We start from the raw sequence: 25514 nt of genomic DNA on the forward strand, positions 1-25514 counted from the left end.
GGAAAAACAAGTATGTCCGATAAGACATTCCATTACTCACTGGCTAAAACTGTTACAAGTACAGACTCCTAGATTCCTTCCATGTGTGTAGCCCCAGTAGATACCATTGGGCAGCCTCATTTTTCATCCCACACCCACCTTAAGATCAGGGTCAAGTAAAAAATCATCCAATTTCTAAAGCATGAATGAATAATGCCAATGTAAATTAAGACATTATGGAGAAAGAAAGAAAATGGCCAAATTCACATACCAAATAGTAAATTTGATCAAGTTTGCCCCTTAGAGATCTATGCCTCTTCCAAGTCCTTGCCCCCAGCTCAGTGTTCTTCCTCTTCTAAGTCCTGTAAACAACTTTTAAAATACACTTGATCACTCAAAGCTATTTTGTTAGAGTTTAGCCTGCACAACCCAGTCTGCAACATGAAGGCCCTGTGGGGTTCTCATATCATGTCACCACAGTGAAATTTATATCTGTAAGTCTTCATCCTTCAGAGGTGCATATTACCTTATTTAGAAGTAAAATGTAGTAATGTCTTTACTTTAAAATACTTTCACCAAAAAAAGGAAGCACATACAACAAAATACTAACAACTATTGGTGAGCATATGGTTGTTTGCTATATTATTCTCCACTTCTCTGTAAATTTGAAATTATTTTATAATTAACAACAAAAAAATGTTACAACTAAATTTCTCTTCCTGAATCCGAAGGGTAATATTTATCTCCAGATCATCTCCAAGGCTCTCATTTGTTAGCTTAATATTTTCTTCCCTTTTAAGAATCTGGCAACCCCAGTTTGTTTTTCATATAATTCTCCGTTGGCCCTCAGTCATTTACTTTATGCCTTTCTTCTACAACATTATCTGTTCTTGAGGATCACTCTAAAACAACACATAAGCCATAGTCTAACAACTGAATTTTAACTATGTCCTATTATGTGAATTATTAAGGTCATTTTCATTACTTAAAATAGCTATCTGGACTATGATTTAAAAGAATACATGAGTTTAACAAATACACTGCATAAACATTTTAGGAAATCAGCACTTAACCCATGACTCAGATGATTATCCATGATTGCACACAGAGTCTTATTAACGAAATGAGAGAGATTACAACAATTAGACTTTAAATAACCCTTTAAAAATAGAGTGCCCTTTCATGTCATTTATGGGGCAAAAATACTCTCAAAATCTAAGACATGAGTTGGATTAATTTATATAGTTGTCATTACTACACAGAGGACACTTCAAAACATGCAATAAGAACTGTTTCTAACCAATCAATTTTGTGAAGCCAAAAAGTGTCACCCTTAACTAAGACTATTTCTGAAAGCCTTTGGAGGCAGCTTTATTGTAAATAATGCAAGCAAATTTACATTTGCATTATTCATTCATGCTTTCTGTGGTTTCGTTGTCAGAGCTGTGTCAAAGGTTAAGCATCGAAGACATGAAAAAAAAAGACATTTCAGATTACTAAGTGTCAATGCCAAAAAAGTTGAAACAGCAACTTTTAAACTTTAAATCTTATACTAAAATGAATTTTTAAAAATGATTTAAAGGCCTTAGGTGATCAGATAGGATTACCTCACTTTTTTTTTAATATAGCAGAAATCTGAAATGCATTTACTTTAAGTTTGTCAGAAAGCAAAAGGTGAGGCCAAGCATGGTGGCTCACGGCTGTAGTCCCAGCAGTTTGGGAGGCTGAGGTGGGAGGATCACTTGAGGTCAGGAGTTTGAGATGAGCCTGGCCAACATGGCGAAACCCCATCTGTACTAAAAATACAAAAAATTAGCCAGGCACCCAATGGTGTGCACCTGTGGTCTCAACTACTCAGGAGGCTGAGGCAAAAGAATCACTTGAACCCTGGAGGTGGAGGTTGCAGCAAGCTGAGATCGTGCCATTGCACTCCAACCTAGGCAACAGAGCGTGACTCTGTCTCAAAAAAAAAAAAAAAAAAAAGAAAGAAAGAAAGAAAAGAAAGCAAAAGGTGGCATGATTCCTCTCTTCATCTGCATCAGGACAACCTTAAACCAGCAGTTGTTACAGAGAAGTCTGTGTACCTACGGTCCCTAAGATCTTTCATGAAGTTAGTCAAGTCAAAACTATTTTTATAATAATACTGAGATGTTCTCTGCTTCTTTCACTATGTTCACATTTATGCTGATGGTGCAAAAGAGATGGTGAATAAAACTGCAAAAAGCCTACCACAAACTAAGGTATTCCTAAGGAACTTGACACTTCATAGGCTTCACAACCACACCCTCACAGTCAAAACAAACACATTTGTTTTCAATACTTCACCTGAATTACAATAATTGCTGCAAGGATAAGCACTTAAGTAATTGTTTTATAGCTAGCTGAAATAACCACTTTTAAAATATAACATCATTTTATTTGAAACAATGTCTGACAGACAAACTACGTTTATTTAACTTTGGGTGTCTGGCTGATATTTTCTTGGAAATGAACCAACGCTGGGAAACAACTGACAGTAATTGTTACCAATGATAAAATTAATATTTTTCAGCAAAAAAAACCCCAGAATTTTGGAAAACTTGTATCTGTCACCATGCATTTGACAGCTTCCCAATCCATAAAGATTTCTAATGAGCTTTTTGGTAATATTAACCAAAGTGATGTTTTACAATGAAATGTGTTAATAAATATTTTTAAGTTCTTGCATAACTCAGCAAATTGATATTTTTCAAATAGCCAGTGCATGAAGCTACAAAATTAAGTTTGAATAAAGATCTATTCAAAGCACAAAATAAACAAATGGATTTACTATAATAGAGTATGAAAAGTATACTGATATGGTATCAGGTTCCTCATTGCAATTAATCCTTAGGAAACTATCACTTAAGAAATTTTGGTAGAGGAATATCTATGTTTACCTGAAGAGGCTCTTAAACACTCTTCCGTTTTCTAATTACACCTTTGTATGAGACCGGATTTTCTTCATATACTTCAATCAAGAAGCATATTGTAACATATTAAGTACAGAAGTAGATAGGAGAATACAGCTGTCTTCTATGAAACCAGACATTAAAGAGATTTGCAAACATGTAAGACAATGGCACTCTTCTCACCAAATTTTGTTTTGCTTTGGAAAACAGTTATTTTTCATAATAAATATGATATTTATGTTAACATCTACCGGATTTGTTATCTTGAAATGAATAGCTAAACAAATATTTTTAAATGTCTTATCTCTTAATACAGTACATTTTAATAGGCTAAATCTAAGTATAATCCTCATAATCAAAAGTTTCTTGGTGTCCTAAATAGAAGAATGTAAAGGGTTCCAAGATTAAACAGTTTGGAAACCACTGCCTTAAAGCATTCCTTGGCCTCCAACCAGTTTGGATCAGACCCCTACCAGTGAAAAAATTCTATGTACCAACCTCCAGTAAAAGTATAACAATTTTAAAATTAAATACTTGTACTACTGACAATTCACAGCATCAGTATTAGTAAGGCATAGTTGTTTCCCTTTCTTTAAATGGTGAAAACTAAATATATTTACATGTTGTAACATTTCTTTTCCACACTTTACCTTCCATTTCACACACTGGAGACACAACTTCAGAGGCCTCTTTCCCCTCATCTCCTCTCATCAAACCAGACATCAAGCTCTTTATCACACCCACAGCCTAAATTGTCAACCTCAGTCTCTCTCTGCACTAACACTGCCTCAGTTCACCACCTCCTCATCTTTTTTTTTTTTTTTTATCTCATCTAAGTCCTCCTAATAGCTGTCTCAACCTTCAGTACTTTTCCCACCAATCTGTCTTCTAAACTGTTGTCATACAGTTCTCATCATATCATACTACTGCAATAAAGACCACATAAAACTGTTAGCATCTGGCCTCTGTTACACACCATGCTTTGACATATTTGCAACTCCTCACACCATCTGTGCATTCCTTAACAAACACGTATAAAAAGACTGCTGTTATCCATTCTATCTTGCGCCTCTGAGTACTTAGGCTACTGAAATGTCCTCCTCACACCATCCCCACTGCCCTTCCAGCCGTATCCACTTGAACCACTTCTTGCCTGTTCTTCAAGACTTAGCTCAAGCATAAATTAAGCATGAAGCCTCCACCCTGTCTCCCCTGCACACACACATACATTGGCTTCCTTTCATCATTGCACTTATTATGCTGTGCTACAAGTTATATATTTTCAAGTCTATTCCTCCAACTAGACAATTGGTTGTGTGACTTCGGCAATGTCATTTAAACTCTCTAATTCCTAGTTTCTTTATCTGTAAAACAATCTTGTAAGATAGTTGTAAAAATTAAGCGACATAAAAAAATGTAAAGATTTAGTTTCTGTCCCTACACTATCATGAGTACAAAAAAAATCCATTATATTTGTATACTTTTTTCATTTTTCACCTGAGTATTATGGCATTATGTAGATACTGCCTCAGACTACATTAAAAAATTATAGTACCTTATTACACCTGCATATCCATGACAGTTAAAGATTATCTTCAATTATATAACAATTTTGAAAGGGGGGGCTTGTAAATCTCTATTTCTGCTAAAGCGAATATACAGGAAATGCTCTTTATCTGATTTGGCAGAATTATAGTAAGAGAATCAGACTGTCTACAAACATGTTCTTTTCCCTCCCCACTCTCAGTGGACTACGCAGATATTACCAAAAAAAAGGGCAGTGGCGGGAGGTGGGGGGAAGAAAATGGAATTCTTCCAAAAATCAGGAAGAGAATAATAAGAAAACCATAATCAGCTAGCTAAATAACAATATATTCTAAAGAAAAGAGAATACAACGAATTGATTTTGAGTTGTGCTTTTCAGAAAAGCAAAGAGAAATTATTAGAAAGAGGCTTGAGCAAATCATTACAGGCACGTTCCCTGCACCACCACCTCCTACCCACTGTATTGCCTTTTGCCCGATTTAGCAAATTTATTGAGAAAACAGGAGCCTCAATTACCAGATTTGGCTGTGTGGCTTACAATCACTTGCCAATACATAAAGATTTCTAATGAGCTTGTTGGCAATATTAACCAAAGTGATGTTTTACAAGGAAATGTGTTAACATTTTTAAGTTCTTCTTACATAACTCAGGAAACCAATATTTTTCAAATAGACAATGCATGATGCTACAAAATCGGGTTTGAATGAAGATCTATTTAAACTACAGAATAAACAGAGGCCGGGTACAGTGGCTCACGCCTATAATCCCAGCACTTTGGGAGCCCAAGACCACGGATCACCTGAGGTCAGGAGCTCAAGACCAGCCTGGCCAACATGGCGGAACCCCATCTCTACTAAAAATACAAAAATGAGTCAGGCGTGGTGGCATGCTCCTGTAGTCCCAGCTTACTCGGGAGGCTGAGGCAGGAGAATTGCTTGAACCCATGACGTGGAGGTTGCAGTGAGACTCCATCTCGAAAAAAAAAAGTACAGAATAAACAAATGGATTTACTATAACAGAGTACAAAAGCTATACTGATATGGTATCAGGTTCCTCATTGCAATTAATCCTGCAATCTGACAAGTTGGTACAGGTTTTCATTTGAGCTACAAAAACCTAACAAAACAAATTGTTTTGTTTTCAAATTGTTAGTTTTGGAAAAAATCAATTAAGTGGTAAAACAGAATTATATCATTTAATACACTTTAGTATTCTTTTGACATTTTAGGTTGTAATATCCAATATAACTTTAATTTCTTTTCCTATATTTTTAAATCTCTTACACAAATATTTCTGATTCAATAGAGCTTCTTCAGTAGCCAAAAACTACTGCTCTATAGGTCAGAAAGGAATTTAAGGAGAAAGGAACAAATATGTATTAAACATCTCTGTATGCCTCTTTATAAACATTATCTCATGAGTAGTCACAATACCTCCGTGAACTCATATCAATGCGATTTTATAAAAAATAAAAATGGAAGCTCAGAGAGGCTGAATAATTTTTCAGGTCATAAAACAAATGATAATGGTTTATGCTAGCTAGCATTCGTTGCATTATGTCACTCATCTTCACAAACTCCAATAAGATGGGTGCTATTATTATGCTCAGTTTAAAAATGAGAAAACAGAAGTTATAAAACATGTTTACAGTCACACAGCTGGCAAATGGATAAAAGAAGGTTAACCCACATGGTCCAACCCCAGAGCCTGCCTGCTAGTCAGTGTCGGATCTTTCCCTTGATCATACTGTCTAGCTTAAGAGGCCATCTAGCTCATTCCAGACAAATGAAAGTCCTTAGGATATGATTCTGCACAGAATTGCATCTTATAAATGTTACCATTAGACTGAACCCTTCTTATTTTTCTAAAGAGCTCATGATACAGGAATGAGATTCTACTTCAAATGGTAACAGAATGAAAGTGCCAGTGTTCATTATTATCCCATTTATTTATCCCACAAACATTCCATGAGCCCTATACTATGAGCCTACTGATGAAATAAAACTGTAAGAAATCAATGATGGTGGTAAATATTAATAATTTGCCAGCAAGCAGTAACTCACAGGTCCCCAATAATTACCGTGGTGAGAGATATTTTTATTAATTGAAATCTAACTCAACTCTTTATTTTATTGTTACCTTGCTTGACATCATTTAGTCCTCACAAGACCCATATGAGGTAGGTTTCTTAGCCTGCCTTCACAGATGAGGGAGGGTACAGTCATTTGTGGAGATGAAGGAGCTTGCTCCAACTCACAGAACCTGTCTGCTGACCTGAAGTCCGGTGCTCCCTCCATGAGCTGACAGTTTCCTCTTAGTCACTGAGAATCAGAACCTATTGTCAAATCAGAGCTATGTACATCCCAGACCTGAACCTGTTTTCTGACCCAGAATCCACTAACTGAAGGAAAGGCCAGGCCTCTAGGAGGAAGGACATTACAACAAACATGATGACAAGTTTGTATATATGGAATGATAATGTGAGTCTTTCCTCAGAGAGAACTATGGCCATCTATTTAAGTAACTGTACACTGAGGAAAGTGAAATACATTTTGAACATTGTTGTTAGAGACATGAAGAGTTTGCATGGCTTCCCGTTAGAGTGGGCTTACATGGGGTAGGTAATACATGGGATTATGCCCCAACTGCCCAGCCAATGGTCCTTTCCCCAGTCCCTGATATTTAATTATAGTACATATACACAACAGCTGATAGAACTCCCCACATTGTTCTTTGGTCCCTTGGACAAAGCAATAAGAGTTATCATTCCCTACAACGCCATCATAGTGAGGAAAGCCAAGTGAAAGCCCTGTAACTCCACCATCAGCAGCAATAGCCTTAAGTGTAAGCCTAAGCCAGTATCAAATCCCATATAAATGGACTACTGAGTATCAGACTGAGTGTCTCTAAGTATCAGACCAAGTCTCCTAGCTTTGTTAATTTAGTTAGTAATATTTTTACTTCTCTGAGCTTCACTTTCCCTCTCTGTAAAATGGGTTCTTGTGAAGAGGAAATGAGATCATATAAAGCATTTAGCACAGTCCCTAGCATATGATAAGTACTCAGTGAATATTAATTGCTACATTTTCTATTATTTATTATTGGAGAAATATTTCCAGGCAGAAAAAAGGAATATTGGTAGTCAATAAAATTAGCTCCTTTCAGGCATTAAGAAGAAACTTGAAAGCTGGAGGCCATCTTTTTCTAAGTCCCTACCAACAGCTCCTAGAAATACCAAGTTTGGTGATTTTTAACACTGAACCCAATTAGTGTAATGACACGACAAGGATATCTTCCCAAATTTTCAGTACTCTAAGGCCCTGCACCTCCTATACTTTCCTCCCCTGTAACCAGTATCATCCCACCACTCAGCTTTCTTCACTCATGTCTTATCTCTAAAAAAAACAGTAATACTAATACATGCTTTCAAATCTACTTTTTACTTGTGCTGTGACTTTTGACTTGGGTCCACAGCAACAGATGCTGTGGAATGCAAACAGCTGTTTGTGAACGCAAACAGCTCCAAAGAATCATGCTTGACTGCCCAATAGGAAAAGGGCCACTTCATAATTTAGAGAGAAGTGACAGATGTCAATAACATCCAAGTTTCAGGTTCCCCTCTCACTTTTCCCATGTGTACTATAGAGAGACAACGGCTGAGATGAAAAACTTCCCTGTGCCTTGCAAGGAGACAGAGTATGGATTGTTTGTTCTTTCAAACATTTTGATTCACTGGGCAGGTTTTTTTCACCAAAGCAACAATTTTTGGAGAAGTGGTTATTGAAAGTAAATTATTAGTGAGCATTTTCACTCCTTTACATTAAGTGGATCATAAATCTGGCACTGGCGAAATGATGTGTATCTCCTGAAGGTTAGGAAAGTCACAGTGACGAGGTTCCTTACCTACAACAATGCCATAGGAAAAAAACAGAAAGTAGATATTGGGAGCAAAACTGCTCAACATCAGGCCTCCAGCCACCATGAAGCCACTGAAGATTGTGACGGATCTTGCTCCAAAAGATGAGACACAGAGACTGCAGACAGGACCTAAAAAAAGAAATGAAACCTTCACTTATTATCATATGATCCATCCATCATAAGTTCAAAATGATTCTTTCCATCATAAAACAACAAAAATAAAATGCACTGAGTATTTATGATATGCAGACACTATATGAGGCAGCTCACATGAACAATCTCATCTCATTTTAATCTTACTGCAGCCCTGGGAGGTGGATACTATTGTTACTCCCATTCTTTTTAATAATGAAATTAAAGGATGATAAGGTCACATAGGTAAAATGGAGGTTCTGGAGTCAGATTTTATTCAAATTCTAGCCCTACTACTTGGTAGCTATTTGGTCTTGGGCAACTTATTTGATCATTCTGTGCCTTAGTTTCCTCATCTGAAAATGGGAATTATAATAGTACCCACCTGACAGTGTTATTGTGCCCTGTTGACTGACAGGCAAAAGTGACCCTCACCTGGAATTGTTCTACAAATAAGTGGGCAACTGCTCATGTAACAGAATTTAAGTGTTAGTGGAATTCTTTCCTACTAGGACTGTACTCAGAAGTACAGAACTTAATGTACTAGAAATAAAAGGACGTTAAGGGTTATTTAGCCCAACAGTCTCATTTAACATGGAAGGAAACTGAAGCTCAAAGAAGCTGTTCACGTCTATGGTAGAAGAAAGACCAAGGATTTGAAAGCAAAGAGAAGTATATCTGAATTGAGTTGACAACCTTTCAAGTTGATCTCCAATTTTCAAAACCACACCTACCAGAATGGCTAAAGACAGACAATACTGTTAGCAAGAAAGCGGTAGGAACAGAATTCTCACACACTGCTGGCAGTGTTTACTAAAGCTGAACACAGCACGCTGTAAAACCCAGAAGTTTCAATTCTATGTGGAATTCAATTCCACATAAACACCTGGAGTTATATACCTAATTATATGGCAGTGAAAATGATCTACAACTACACACGTTAAGGGTGTATCACACAAACGCAATGTAAATGAAAGACACCCAACATAAAAAGTACAACCTATATACTTTCAATTATAAAAACTACAGAAACAGGCAAAACTAATCTGTGTTAGAAGTCAGAATACTGGCTATCTTTAGTAGGGGCTGGGGAGTTATAATCAGAAGAGCGCAAAGCCAAACTTGCAGGGTACTGCTCATGTTCTGGTTCTTGGCATGAATGTAATGATTACATGAGTGTGTTCAGTTCATGAGCATTCATCAAGCTATACTGTCATGATACATACACTTTTCTGTATGTATGTGTCTTTTACCCTGTTTTGAAGCAACCTCAGAGAAACAGTGAAATCCATCACAGTCTCACTGTTTGTAAATGACAGAGGTTGGTTCCAATAACCCATGCACTGTGTTCTTACATTCTTCCCAATACCAGAGAACTTCTTAAACACATATTTAAGACCAGTTCATGGCCCCTGAGATATACTGAGATCATAGCTTCTGGTGCTTAAGGCTCTCCCACATTCCTTCCCAGCCATAAATTGTACCCTCCTGTTTTCAGGCCCTCTTGTGCAAGTCAGTGCAGAAGAGGACACTGATGCAGAAGAGGAGACTGATACATTTACACAACAAATAGAGGGAAATATTCTGTGCCAGTATTTTAAAAGGAAAATCCATTTGAAAGACCAAACTTATCATCCAATAGTTGGGCTGTCTGTACACCTAATGAGAAATGCTTAGATACTTCAAAAATAGAAACAGTTTTAAGAGTCTAATTTTACAAATGGATGTCTGACAGCATAAGGCATGACCCTTCTCTGTTGTTACCAAACTACATTGACATTGAGTTTCAGTGTTCGCAAATTTTACAACACAATGGAATTGAAACACACAGACATTATTCCCGACATACTTGAAAAGTTTCAAGTTTCATCCTCAAAATAGGACTTTATGCTCCTTAATGCCTGTTAATTCCACAAGGAAGCCTCAGAGCCTGGGAGTGTGGGGACAAGATGGAGGAGTAATAATTTTCATAGCATGTACAACCAAAGCCACTGTTGTATGAAATATACAGCATTGTTATCAACTATGTGATAAATTCTTAAGTCACTTTTTTTGCCTAACAAATGATTTTTTGAAAAACAATTTAAGCATTAGGAAAAAATGAACAGAAATTCTCTTACAGGTGAAAACAGCAAATGGAAACAGGTTTTAAAGTTCTCTACTTTCACACTGCCATCTGCTGCTGATTTAGAGAAATATATCATTAGGTCAGAGATTAAAGACAAAAAATTTTAGAGCTGAAATTTTGGAAGTTGGAAATGGTCTAAACACCTCAATTTAAAAATGGTGAAACTGGAACTCAGAAAGATCATGTGATTTGACCAAGAGTCCATAGCTGGCCAATGACAGGTCTAAGGCCAAAGTCAGACCAGCATTCTCCCTGATTGAGAAATAGTTCAATTGGGATCTTAATTTTTTCCTCGAAATCAAATTATTAGTAAAGAACATCAATGTACTGTTAGAGTAGGTAGTTAGGCAGACATGAGCAGGGCAGGAGAGCCCTCGCCTCACCCAGGAATTTCCAGTAACCATCAGGTGATGGTCAGGTGTTTATTAAACTGTTTTTCTGAAATGATAATTGGCCACAGCCAACACCAGGGGAAGAGAGTCTCCCAGTAGACAGAAAACACCTGGAGCTGGAGATCAGCAGCTTCCCAGTAAGATGTCAGGAGCTGAGCAAGTGGACTCGGGCATGGCTCACTAAGAGGCAAAATGGTGGATGTACGACCTTCCTCTGGGGGCATTTGACTGGTAAAGGAAAACTGCCCCTACGAAGCATGAGCACAGCCTCAGTAAACACACTAGGCACGTGGTAACCCTCCCAAATGACCAACACTGCACATGCAGCAGTTGAGCAACAGCCAACCATGAGGGAAGAATCAAGAGAGAAGGAAAAACCCCAGAACCATGCCAACTTGTAAAACCCCAAGTCAAGGACTGAATGGGGCACTTGAATCTCTCAAGTTGCCCACATGTCCCTCTTCCAAGTGTAAATACTTTCTTTCACTCCTGCTCTAAAATTTTTTAATAAACTCTCACTCCGGCTCTAAAACTTGCCTTGGTCTCTTTCTCTGCTTTAAACCCACTTCTGCCCCCTGGCCAAATTCTTTCCTCCAAGGAAGCAAGGATCAAGTCTGCTGCAGACCTGTATGGATTCACCACTGGTAATGGTACTTTTGTTAATGTCTTATAGATAACATAGCTCTATGAACTTATGTTAGATGAAAACATAAAATTTATAATCACTTGGTGTTCAATAGTTTAGAGCAAATTATTTTACCCTTATCCTTAGAACCTGGGTTTATTTATAGATTCTATTTACATAGATTCAAAACACAATAGCCTCATATTTCAGCAATAAGACAAAATGCATCAAAGTGACCATCAAGTCACATCTGCAAAATGTGATACATTTATGTGTTTAGCTCTTTGTAGTAACTGTGCAAGGCCTCAAGATGATAAACCATCTATTATTCCTCAGCACTGGATGAGTTTCAAGAGACAGATTAAATCAAAGGGTTACTTTCAGGAGATTTCTTACAATGCAAAGTGAAAACTTTGCAGAAGGGAACTTTGGTACAAAAGTTAGTTTACCTATGACATGAACCAGTGATTCCACACCTTTGAACCTGAACAATTTTAGGGAAAAAAAGGGGGGAAAAGGGGAGGGGGTTCCTAATTTTTTATTTTCACAAGATACTTTAAAAATATAATAACCAGCCGGCCATGGTGGCTCAAGCCTGTAATCCCAGCACTTTGTGAGGCCAAGGCGGGTGGATCACCTGAGGTCAGGAGTTCAAGACCAGGTTGGCCAACATGACGAAACCCTGCCTCTACTAAAAATACAAAAATTAGCCGAGCGTGGTGGCACATGCCTGTAATCCCAGCTACTCGGTAGGCTGAGGCAGGAGAATTGCATGAACCAGGAAAGTGGAGGTTGCAGTGAGCTGGGATCACGCCACTGCACTCCAGCCTGGGCAATGAGAAAAACTCTGTCTCAAAAAAAAAAAAGTAATAACCATCTAATTATTATTATTGCTTAGAGAAGAAGAAATGTTTACATAAGCAAATAGTGAGAAGGATGTAATTTCAGAATAAAATGCAAGACAGTAAGAAGATAATGGGAACTTCACACGCACACACACACACATATACACACACTCATACATTTCATCTGTCATTGCCTTTATATTCATTTTGCCTTTGGTGAAAGTTTTTCCTGAACTTACCATTGCCTGTGTATTAGTGTTCAAGAGCCAATATTATTGTTGTCAGTATTGGTGTTTAGAAGCCTCTATTGCCTCAGCCTCCCAAGTTACCACCACTCCTGGCTAATCAAAAAAAAAAAAATTACAGAGACAGGGTCTCATTATGTTGCCCAGGCTGGTCTTAAACTCCTACTCTCAAGTGGTCCTCCTGCCTCAGCCTCCCAAAGCTCTAAGTATTATAGGCATGAGCCACTACACCCAGCCCAGTGTGTATTTATTATACCTATAGCTCATCTAAACTGGAATGAGCCACATTTCAGGTGCCCAGTAGCCACATGTGCCCACCCTACTGGACAGCACTGTACTAGAATCTCATATCATGTTAGAAAAGGACACAGAGAAATCAAACACAATCCAGGACTTAGACAAGAGGCAAAACAAACTCGCATCAAGGGTTAAAATAAAACCCAAGGTCAAAAGCACCAAAAGAAAGGTTCAGATGGCTTGTTTGGGGATTTCATAAGAGGAAGAACAACCAAGGCCACATAACTAAGCTGTGAACTAGGCTGCGAAGTATGGTTATGTCAACAAAAGGGATGAACATGTATTCTAAATGGAGGGAACAGAAACATAATGTGATTTTTCAGTTTTTAATTTATTATAGGATAGTTTTGGGAATGAAATTATTTCCTTTAGGAAATAAACTCAACCTCCACGCACTTCTTTTTCCTAAAAAGTTTCAAAGAGTCCCAGGAGTAGAAGGATGGCCAGGTCTGCTGCAGTGAATACACAAGTTGGCTGACGCTACAGTGAGAAACAGAATATAGCAGTAACCAGGTTATGGACCTGCCATGCAGCAAAGATTTCCTAACAGAGTGGATCAGTTGGGCCTGTGAAGGTCCTACCTTTCCACCTAAAATTCAGGGAGCCCAAGGTGTGAGCTCCTCCAAATTGCAGGTTCCTCAATCCTTGCTCCAGCAAAGACTGTAAATCTCAAGTTCATCTCCTTGAAAAAGAAAAAGGCACTAGGGAGCCACACCCACTCAAATTGTTGATCTCATATACCCTGACTGCCTTTCATTTTAGTTGGTTTGGTGGTATTTAGAGATGGCAGAAAGCTTAACCAAAACCTCGTCTTTATTCCTACCAATCTTAAAACTGCCTAGCACACTGGGAACCTGCCAATGCAACAGAATCCTTGAGAGAAGCAGGAATTCAGTACTCCTTGAAGGAGTTAACAGTGCTTAGGGGTAATGCCCAAACCCAGCTCTGCCAGCACTCATAACTCATTCAGCAAGTGGGCCTGGCCATACTGACTCATTATATTAACATGGTGATACGTTTACTGACTCATATTACGAGTTTGAACACCTTTGGAGGAAGTGAAGACAAAAGGGAGAGGGCAAGGACTCTCAAATCTGCTTTGAGTACAAAACTGCAGACCCGTGCTATTTCCTGCGTTTCAGCACTTGGGTAGTGTGAGAAACAGAACCACCATTTCCTTGAATTTGGGGAACAATATCTAGCCAAAGGGTGTGTTAGCTCATCTTAAAACAATGCAAGGCCATGATAGCTCTCTAGTTCAGTTACCTTCCATTCCTCCCATATCAGTCAAGTTTCAACCAGAAAAACAAAACTAGTAGGAAGTATATATTAAGACATTTATTGCAAGGAATTGGCTTACACGTTTGGCACAACCATACTAGGCAGCCAGACAATACCTGCCTAGCTAACCAAGTCAAAAATTTGCAGGGGAGGCCATTAGGAAGGGCATGTTGGAACTCTCAGGGATAGGCTGCAGCTACAATTACAAGCAGAATTTCTTCTTTTGGGAAAGCTCATTTCTGCGCTTAAAGCCTTTCAACAATTGAGCCAAATCCATCTAGATTTTCTAGGATAAGCTACCTTATTTAAAGTTAAGTGACTATGCACTTTATTCACATCTACAAAATAACTTCACAGCAACACCTAGATTGGTGTTTGAACAACTGGAGAATGTAACCTAGCCAAGTTGAAACATAAAACTGACCGTCACAACTCCCAACACAATCCCTCCTTTCCAGCCAAATTTACTCCATGAGAACACAGCCTCTGCAGTGCCAAATCCAGGCTTCTGCATAAAGGTAGTTTGCATGGACTTCCCTTTCCCTGTCTATTGGCCTAAGAAAGTCCATCTTCCTAACTGGCCCATCTCAGTAGCTTCCTCAAAGGCTATCCCTCTAAAACCTCAGAGATTGTTTTGCCATTGCTGTTCTCCTTGATATTTGTGAATTCTCAAATTATTAGTTACCGTTTTTTTTCTGTCTCTTCCCTGAGACTACAAACCTCTTAGAAACATGGGTGGTGTTTTCTATATTGGCATCCCTAGCTCAGAGACCTTAGGAATATATGTAATGAGGATGAGCTCATTCACAATGCATAACCCAGGAGGGTAGGATCCTTCCTACCCAGCTTTATTCATCCCAGGGATTATCTGGACAAACAAAGAATTCAGGCAAGGGGAAGAAGTATTTTCTTCTCAATTATTTAAGTTTCAAGGAAAAGGAATTAGAAATTAAGATTATGAAGAGTATAAAGTCCAGAATTTCGTGCCTTTTCACAGTTGTAATATGCTATTATGAGCTACTGTCCAAATCTAGGTTTGCCAAAGCCCGGGAGTAGGAGTTTATATTTCACATGCTTAGGCACAATCTTGGCAAAGTTCCAACTCCCTCTCCTGCCCATCCTTCCAAGAACTGTCTTCACCTTCATCCTGAATGGTCCCTTTCTTTTGCAGGTTTTACAGACAATTTACTTTTCATGATTTACACGGCATGAGTAGTGCCACACACAAGAAGAAATCTACAATAGTTCTCTTTATTTTAAAAATGTCAAAGCAAATCATATATCAGAGAGTTATCAAAAAGTGAAAGATTAAAATTTAAATATAGAGGGCTGAAGCCAGTGGTAGTTCCTAACTAAAAATCACTTTGGGGACTTTAAAAAATTCATGAGGCCAGGCACAGTAGCTTATGCCTGTAATCTCAACACTTTGGGAGGCTGAGGCAGGAGAATCCCTTGAGCCCAGGAGTTTGAGACCAGCCTGGGCCACATGGTGAGACTTTGTTTCTACAAAAAATAAGAAAAAAATAGTTGGGCATGGTGGCATGCACCTGTAGTCCCAGCTACTCAAGAGGCTGAGTTGGGAGGATCACTTGAACCCGGGAAGTCGAGGTTGCAGTGAGCCAATACAGCGCCACTGCACTCCAGCCTGGGCGACAGAGCAAGACCCGATCTCAAATAATAATAATAATAATAATAATTCATGAATCTAGGCCCCATCATGGACCAAATGAATTAGAATGTCTGAGTGTCAAATCCATGCAATTATATGCTGAAATGGTCCCATAGATGATCCTAATTATCTCCCTGGCTAAGAACCACTGATAACCATTTGAGTCACCAACATGAAAATACTTATTCCACTTCCAAGGTACTAATGATCCACTTGTTTCTCTATAGAGCAAAGTTGTCATAAAGCAGATGGTCAATGTGGCTTGCACACTGCCAGACATTGCTTGCTAATACTATATAAACACTGTTTCAGGGTTTGCATCTTAATTTATGCTATGAGGAACCCAAAGAGGACAACATCAAATACAATATGTTCAATGGAGCCAGCTATGCCGAAACTTGTACACAATATCTAAAGTGTATATATATATATATATATATATATATACACACACACACATATATATGTATATATACACACACGCAGGCATAAGTTGTAGCTATTTAGCCATCCTTTTTTTTCCCCACCACTTTTCATTCTTGAATTATTTGCCCTCATTTTTCTATGCTCATCTTTAAAAGCTTTGCTCACCAGGTGCAATTACTTCCTCATCTAGCTAAAGGCATTGGACCTAGAGAGGTTAAGTGACTTGCATAAGGTCACTCAGCTCAATGGTGGTAGAGCCAGGACTTGAATTAGCTTCTGACTCCACCCTCAAGCTCCTTCAAGTACTTGTTGTCTCCCAGAATTTTGATAAGATGCCCTAACTCTCTGGTCCCCACAAGCAGGGCTGGCTTATTGGATTTGTGACCTATGCAAGTTGCACAGGGCCCAGTGTTTAGAAGGATTCCACACTTGGTTTAGTGCTCTGCTGTCACTAAATTCTTAATTTTTTAACAAGGATTCTGTATATTCATTTTGCACTGGGGCCTGCAAATTATGTAACCAGTTCTGGCTAAGAGTAAAGAGGGCTGCTCCTGGCTCTTGAGATGAGTGATCATCCACCTAGAAACTTGGAAAACGTGTAGAGCTGCAGTTGAATTGTCAAAAACAGTCAGCTTCAGCTCTGACCACCAACGCCCATCCTTAAGGAGATCTCAGCTTGCCTCAGCCCTCTACTCCAACCTGGACAGACTTGTGAAAAGAAGCTTCATTCTTCAAGTATGTGCTAACTGAGTTAGCATTTCAATAATCCTTTGACCCTTGCTGGAAGCCAAAGTAATTACATTTCTGTTTAACTTAGTATTTGCTAATAGAAATGGTGACTAATTAGAGAACATTAAAAAAATTATTTCCTCCCTACCACAGGTCTTATTTTAGAAATCAATACATTCAAATCACATTATTAACATATCAATTATCATCCACTTGTACTTTGATGGCTTTACAAACAATCCTTATTTTGAGAAACTCTATCAAACAAATCTAGGGCAAACTTTCCCTGTTTCCCTTGAGCTCATAATGGCAATATTATTTTTATTTGTTTACTTATATTTAATCATCTTATCTGACATAGCGAGATGATCCTGCATTGTTTTTTAAACCTTTTTGTCTTTTTTATAATTTAACAAGGTAATACAACAATTGGAGGCATTGCTTTTTTTGAAAGACATCCCCTTTAAAATTCAGGAGAGAAGGCCGGGCGCGGTGGCTCACGCTTGTAATCCCAGCACTTTGGGAGGCCGAGGCGGGCGGATCACGAGGTCAGGAGATCGAGACCACGGTGAAACCCCGTCTCTACCAAAAATACAAAAAATTAGCCGGGCGTGGTGGCGGGCGCCTGTAGTCCCAGCTACTCGGAGAGGCTGAGGCAGGAGAATGGCGTGAACCCGGGAGGCGGAGGTTGCAGTGAGCCGAGATCGCGCCACTGCACTCCAGCCTGGGCGACAGAGCAAGACTCCGTCTCAAAAAAAAAAAAAAAAAAAAAAAAAAAAAAAAAAAAAAAAAAAATAAAATTCAGGAGAGAAGCATATTTAAAAGAAGGAACGACTAATGCATTGTTCATGAAACCATTTTAGAGCTGAAAAATACCTTACAAATCATATTTAATGTCCTTATTTTCCCCATAAGAAGAGAGATTGTGATTTGCTCAATGAATAATGGTGAGTTCATAGCACACAGGAAGAGAGCCCAGGGCTACTGACCCTATCTAGATCACCATCTTTTGTGCTTAAATAGTTCCAAATATGTTGGAGTAATGGTCACTAAATATTACTGCAGAGTTCAAACTATGACTCTAGAAGTTCGAGTGGCATATGACTTTAATGGTGAAAAGGAAAATAAAAAGTCTCTACTGTTCTCTCTAAAGATGACAGGAATCACTATTACATCGTATGTAACTGTTCATCAAGAATAGCACTTTTGGAGACACACAAAATATATCACGTATATCTTATACATAACAATATATTAAAATCCTTAATGAGGATTTTACTTTTGTGATGGATGACTGGATTTTGTGAGACTCTGCTATGTCAGCTTTTTCTTGTGAAGTTCTCATGACCACAGGACACGTGATTTGACCACAGTGTATCTGAGGCAGATAAGAGTAATCACAAGCCATGTAGAAGCTGCTTAGGGGCCGGGCGTGGTGGCTCACGCTTGTAATCCCAGCACTTGGGAGGCCAAGGCGGGCGGATCACGAGGTCAGGAGATCGAGACCATGGTGAAACCCCGTCTCTAATAAAAATACAAAAAAAAAAAAAAAAAAAAAATTAGCCGGGCGTGGTGGCGGGCGCCTGTAGTCCCAGCTACTCGGAGAGGCTGAGGCAGGAGAACGAGTAGCTGGGACTACAGGCGGGCGCCTGTAGTCCCAGCTACTCGGAGAGGCTGAGGCAGGAGAATGGCGTGAACCCGGGAGGCGGAGCTTGCAGTGAGCCGAGATGGCGCCACTGCACTCCAGCCTGGGCGACAGAGCGAGACTCCGTCTCAAAAAAAAAAAGAGAAGCTGCTTAGAGGGCTGCTGAGAGCCATTTGGTCCTTTGGTCCTTACCAATGTACCTTGAGCATACCTGGATCACTACCTTCATCTCCCTGACTCATTCTTGGTCACACATGTGTGTGTCTTACAAGACTGTGAGCCTCTTAAGGGCAGGAACCATGTGTTTGCTGTTCATCTTTTCATTTCCAGCATCTAGTTCAATGCCTGGCACATCGTAGAAAATAAAGTAATAAAGAAATGAATGAATGGATGGATGATTTAACATCTTAGGGAGTGCCTATATTTTCACACAGATTTATTACAGTGAAAGTACAATCATTGCGATGAAGGCAGGAAAAGATATGTTATACTTTAAAAAGAAAGCCCTCTCTGCCTTGCATAATGTTCATGACGTAGTAAATGTAATTAAATGATTAAAGAGTAAAGAGAGGCATAAATTTATCTACTTACTTGCAAGCAAGCCAACTCCACTTGCCAGGGATCCAACCCAGGCTGTTTTTCCTTTTCCTTCACCAAAGGCATCCAGCCATTCTATGTACAGGACTCCAACCGCTAGCGGGGATCCGTAACACAAAAACTGAGTAAGGAAGGAGACAAACACAATCACCCAGCCCCATCCACCGTCAGGTGACTTTTTCAGTTCCATCGTAAGACCAAATCAGGAGGTGTTTCTCTGCAGGTCCTAAACAAAAACGAACAGAAAAGAAAAGCTTATTTAGAGTGTGGTAGGGCACAGCACTTGGGATTAAAATATCTCCTCCTGCCGGGCGTGGTGGCTCATGCCTGTAATCCCAGCATTTGGGATTAAAATATCTCCTCCTGCCGGGCGCAGTGGCTCACGCCTGTAATCCCAGCACTTTGGGAGGCAGAGGCGGGCGGATCACGAGGTCAGGAGATTGAGACCATCCTGGCTAACACAGTGAAACCCCGTCTCTACTAAAAATACAAAAAATTAGCCGGGCCTGGTGGCGGGCGCCTGTAGTCCCAGCTGCTCGGGAGGCTGAGGCAGGAGAATGGCGTGAACCCAGGAGGTGGAGCTTGCCGTGAGCCGAGATCATGCCACTGCACTCCAGCCTGGGCAACAGAGCAAGACTCTGTCTCAAAAAAAAAAAAAAAAAATCTCCTCCTAAAGTAAAAAAAAAGGTTCGCCAAGGACGTACATGGAAAAGCATAAAATATCACTGACATAGCAAGTTATCAATACATTTGCATTTATAATTTGAATAAATGATGCATACACACGGTACAATTCTTTTAAATTATAAAAAGGCATAAAGTGAAATAAGCCTTCTCAACCTTGTCCACCTTCACCAGATTCCCACCCTGCTCAACCACAGAGAACCACTAATTTTAGTTTCTTAGTTTTTAGTTTCTTGGGTTCCCTAGGAAGCAGATTCCTAGCAAGAAGGAGACTGATTAGGAATGCTCTCGAATTGATGCCTATGGAAGGGCACAGATGGCAGAGGGAGAAGATTAGCTGCAGATAACCTTGCAGTTATAAAAAAGGAGATTTCTAAACTTGGGATGACCCTTCAGAGATGTGCTGAGCTGGGTGCTGGGAGCTGCCCATCCACACTTTCATGTTGATCATGCACTGGATGTGGCTACCCAGGAATGGGTGGTGATCTGAGGTAAGGTGGCTCCCTTCAAAGGAGGCAATCTATCCCCATAAGGGCTGTCAGCATTCTCAACAGCTGGGGCAAGGACTCTGTCATTCCTGAAGGGGGCTTGGAGGGGAACTGGCAGCACACCACAATGTTCACCAACTGGAGTATTTTTCCAGGTTCTTTATGCATTTATAAGCGAAACCAAGCAAATATTCTCAATGGCTCTCTTTTTCATAAAAAAATAGTATATTATACATTACATTCTCCACCTTCCTTTGTCCACTTAACATCCTGAGAGATTTTTGCCTATCAATACATAGACAGCATCCTTAGTCATTTTTATAAGTACATAGGATGTATGCATATGGCTGTATGCTTGCTTATTTATTTACTTATTGAATAGGCAAAAACACTTGCATGGTTCAAAATGAGAAAAAGACCAAAGGTAAACTGTCCCCTGTTTAACTATTTCCCATCTAAGCCTTATCTCCTCCACAGGTAACCAATGCATCTTGTTTCTTGTATATCCTTCTAAAGTTTCTTTATGTATACACTGGCAAACTCAAATATAGATTTCCTCTATTTTTTACACACAAAAAAATAGCATATTATATACATTGGTATGTGCCTTGTTCTCTTTCACTTGACAAATATCTGGAAGATCTTCCACATCAATGCATACTCACCTTCCTTATTCATTTCTTACTTCTGCACTAAATTCCAGTATGGGACTTTATCTTAGTTTGTTCGACCTGTCTCCATGGCTTCAATTAAAAACAATGTGCAGTGAAAAACCTTACATATTCATATATCTTTTTGCTTACAGGCATATCTGCTAGGTAAAATCCAAAAGAGGAATGCTGAGTTAAAGGGAATATACATTTGTAATTGTAATTTCAGAAAATATTGAAAAAGGCTGAGGTAGGAGGATCATTGAGGCCAGGTATTACCAAATTAAGTTCAAGAGCATTGAACTAATTCATATTGTCTCCAGGATTTTGAATGTGTTGTGAAACTTTTGGATTTTTGCAAATTTCTTGGTTTTAAAATAGCATTTCATCATAGTTTCAACTTGCATTTCTCTTTTTTTTTTTTTTTGTTTTTTTTTTGAGACAGACTCTCGCTCTGTTGCCCAGGCTGGAGTGCAGTGGCACGATCTCAGCTCACTCAACTTTCATTTCTTACAGTATAAATGTCGTGTACCATTTTGGAGATGAAAAGCCAGTTGAAATTCCTAATTCTTAGGTGTATATGGATATTCTGTTCTGTTCCATTGGTTTGTCTATTCACATATCATTACCACATTTGTTTCATCACAGAATCTTTTTTATAAAAGTCCTTTTACCATATTTTAATCTCTAATGGGGCTTTTTCTGTCCTTATAATTACACTCCTTTTGCAATATTTTGTAGCTATTCATGTTTTCTGTTCTATATGAACTTCAGAATCAGCCTGTCTGGGTCAAACAGAAATCAGATGATGCTTTCATTAGGACTGAGTTAAATTTAAAAATTGATGTAAGGAGAATTGACCTTTTATGATGTCAACTCATTCTAAGAACATAATATGTTTTGCATTTGTTCAAGTCTCCATCCATGTTCTTAGTGTTTAAAATGTTTCTCAATATTTCATTGTATTGTATTTTTATAGATTTTATCCTCACTGCTAATATTGTAATTGGGGTCATTTCTTTTATTTGTCTTCTGGTTGTATGCTTAAAAGCTATTGATGTCTGTATGTTAATTTTACATCCCACTTCCTTACATAATTCTCCTATTTGTGGTGGATTTTCAGATGATTTTCTTGGGTATATACAATGCACAATGCAATATAGTCATATAGTCACCTACAGTTAGAATTTTTTATCTCCTTATATGTCTTAAATTTTTATACTTTCAATTTCCTTTTTTTTTTTTTGAAATCAAATGGTAGATTTATTGGCTGTCTCTGTTATACAGTGAGGTGAAAACATCTTAATTCAGGACATCCTCCACCTTGTTTTGGCTTCCAATCGTACTGCAAGACCAGTGTCAGGCACATAAGCTGATTAATCAAAGTTTCGCTCTTGTTGCCCAGGCTGGAGTGCAATGGCACAATCTCGGCCCACAGCAACCTCCGCCTCCTGGGTTCAAGTGATTCTCCTGCCTCAGCCTCCTGAATAGCTGGGATTACAGGCACCCACCACCATGCCCAGCTAATTTTTTGTATTTTTAGTAGAGACGGAGTTTCACCATGTTGGCCAGGCTGGTCTTGAACCTCTGACCTCAGGTGATCCACCTACCTCAGCCTCCCAAAGTGCTGGGATTACAGACGTGAGCCACCATGCCCGGCCCCTAATTTCCTTCTTTTGTCTTTGCATTGAACAGTACATACAGAATAACATCAATTAAGAAAAGTATACATTTTTGTCTAGTTCCTAACTTTAGTGGGAATGCCCTCAAATACCGTGATGTTGCCTCTGGTGCTACGTTGGATTTCTTTTACAAAGTTAAGAAAGTAATTTGCATTTTTATATTTTTGAGTGTTATTATAAATAATTGTTATTACATATTATCAAATGTATTTCCAGTGTATAGGAAGATGGTCATACAATTTTCCCTTTATAACTTTTAATATGATAAAATATATGTTTTCTACTACTGAAGCATCCATGAATTATTGGATTAAATTTCCTTGGTTCATGGATTATTTTGACTATGTTAGTCTATTTTGGCGGAGGGATTTTTTAATTCATAGCAAAATTTGTCTATTTTTGTTTTTGATTTCTACTAGTGTTGGTACCCAAATGGTGTTTACTTTATTTAAAACTTTGGGCTGGACACAGTGGCTCATGCCTGTAATCCCAGAACTTCAGGAGGCCAAGGCATGGCTTGAGCCCAGGAATTCGAGACCAGCCTGGGCAACATAGTGAAACCCTATCTCTACAAAAAAATACAAAATTTAGCCTAGTGTGGTGGTGCAGCTGTAGTCTCAGCTGCTCAAAAGGCTGAGGTAGGAGGATGGCTGGAGTCCAGGAGTTTGAGGTTACAGTAAGCAGTAATTGCACCACTGCACTCCAGCCTGGGTGACACAGTGAGACCTTGTCTCAACAACAACAAAAAAAAAAAAAAAAAAAAAGGAAAGGAAAGAAAAGAAAAGAAAAATTTTCCTTCTTTTTCTAAACAGCTTACATGGCAATGGATTTGGAGATCCAAGGCTTAACCTTCAGGTCCCCAGCAGGGCCTCCCACTTAACCTGCACCTTCCATGTCTCTTTACTATGCCAGGTTTACAGTCAGGTGCAACAGAGTCTTTGCCCACAGATTCTTCCCACCATGCACTTGGCTGTGGTTTCAACAGATAATATCTGAAGACAGTAGGAATATGAATTACCCATTCACACGCAGCCTCAACAGATGACAAGGCATTTGGCTACCTTCAGAGAGTCATAGCTAAACCCATCATTTGCCTGCGCTTCCATGGATTTATTTCTTCACTTTGATTTCAGAGCACTGGGCAGAACTCATGTCACCATGTGCCATAAGTCTTTATACAAATTAACTTTCAACATTTAATAATCAAAAACACAAAGATGTTACAATTAGTGAACAAAGCTGTAGGTATAAAATCTAGACATTCAAACCACATGATTGTGTTAACAGAATTATCCAAACTTCCAAATCAGAAACTTTTGTAGTAATCAAATACGTCCCTCCATTGGAAATTTACTCTCTCTGGTACCTACTCTATTGCAAAAGTAAACAATGCAATTCTGGTCTTTCTAATGACAATTTAGTACTTTACAATTTCTGTTCAGAATCCTCTTTAAAGAAAATATTGTCTGAACTCCTCAAACTAGATAGGATATGATAGAAATAGCCAAACATCTAAAGAGACTAAGAGGTTGTGTGAAGACAAACGCATATGAGATTGTCCTTCATTCAAATGCTCCAATCACAGCACTTCAGGAAAAGTACACATTTATAGAGACAAAGCACCAGAATCATGAAGAAAGCCAGTATCCCTGGGAGGTTGCGGGCAATGGGGGAGGATGAAGAGAACTATCTCCCTTACCAGTTTTCAAACCTAAGTAGACAAAAATGCCTTTCTACACCACACACCTCCGCCCTGCCTTGCATTGCCATGCCCTGCCTTCGGTGACATTTCAGGATGTAGGACAAGAGCCAAAGAAATTCTCACAGTAAATATTTAAGAGAGCAAACTTGGAAATACAAAGTTCCCATGCACATCAACTCTGACTAGAAAGGCAAGTTTTTATAGCGATGACTAATAGCTTCTGATCTGTCATCATCTCAGAGTTTAAGATACATGTAGTGTCAATAGAACACAGTGAAAACTACCATTTAGTGATTTCCTGTATTCTGTCACTCTAGCACCCTCCTCCCCTGGCTTCTTCTATTCCCTAGGTGCCTCTCACCAGCTGTTTTTCTGATACTCTGTACTGCATAAGGTGATTTTATGACTAGGCTAGCCTTCATTCTCCTTTTTTTGTAATGGTGCTCAACTTCCTTTTTGAGGATGTAGATCAGTCCTATGGCTAGAGGGCTTGTGGGACTGTTAATTAAGTTTCCTTGACCTTAAGCAATAAAGGGCATCTAACCCAAGAGAAGCCAGTAGGCTTTCAGGACTCTGAATCTTGATTGAAATGCCTGAATCTTGAGTGAAATGCTATATAAGGAAAGGAAAATCTGCAGAGTTTACGGATCCCCATGAAAGTGCACTGAAGAGACCTCTGTCAGTCCTACCACCGTGACCTCCCAGAGACACCGAATTCTGGTTTCTCCAGGCTTCCACATTTGTGAGCTAACCCAGTAAATGATTTTGTTAAGTTATCGGTACTCATTTCTTTACTTGCAACTGAATAAATATATTGTGAGTATGCAGTAATTTCAAGTTGATTATTTTAACCATCCATACCTCACTTGGTCCCATTTAAGACAAAGGTAAAGCTGAGGAATATTGTTGATGACCATAGAATATA

General features: G+C 38.9%; 1 protein-coding gene across 3 annotated transcripts in view; it reads right to left on the reverse strand.

Annotated features, from left to right (window-relative positions):
* SLC16A9 (solute carrier family 16 member 9) overlaps positions 1-25514 on the reverse strand; it is a 59855-nt gene that overhangs the window by 15705 nt on the left and 18636 nt on the right. For all 3 annotated transcript variants that reach the window (XM_032137904.2, XM_032137914.2, XM_058436265.1), the window contains exons 2-3: positions 19378-19609; positions 8358-8501 (exon numbers count right to left, since the gene is read on the reverse strand). In XM_032137904.2, coding sequence (XP_031993795.1) covers positions 8358-8501; positions 19378-19573 — 340 coding nt within the window. In that variant the 5' untranslated portion in view covers positions 19574-19609. The remainder of the gene's footprint in view (positions 1-8357; positions 8502-19377; positions 19610-25514) is intronic.

This window comes from Hylobates moloch, unplaced genomic scaffold (genome assembly GCF_009828535.3).
Source record: "Hylobates moloch isolate HMO894 unplaced genomic scaffold, HMol_V3 SCAFFOLD_3, whole genome shotgun sequence".
NCBI classification, from domain to species: domain Eukaryota; kingdom Metazoa; phylum Chordata; class Mammalia; order Primates; family Hylobatidae; genus Hylobates; species Hylobates moloch.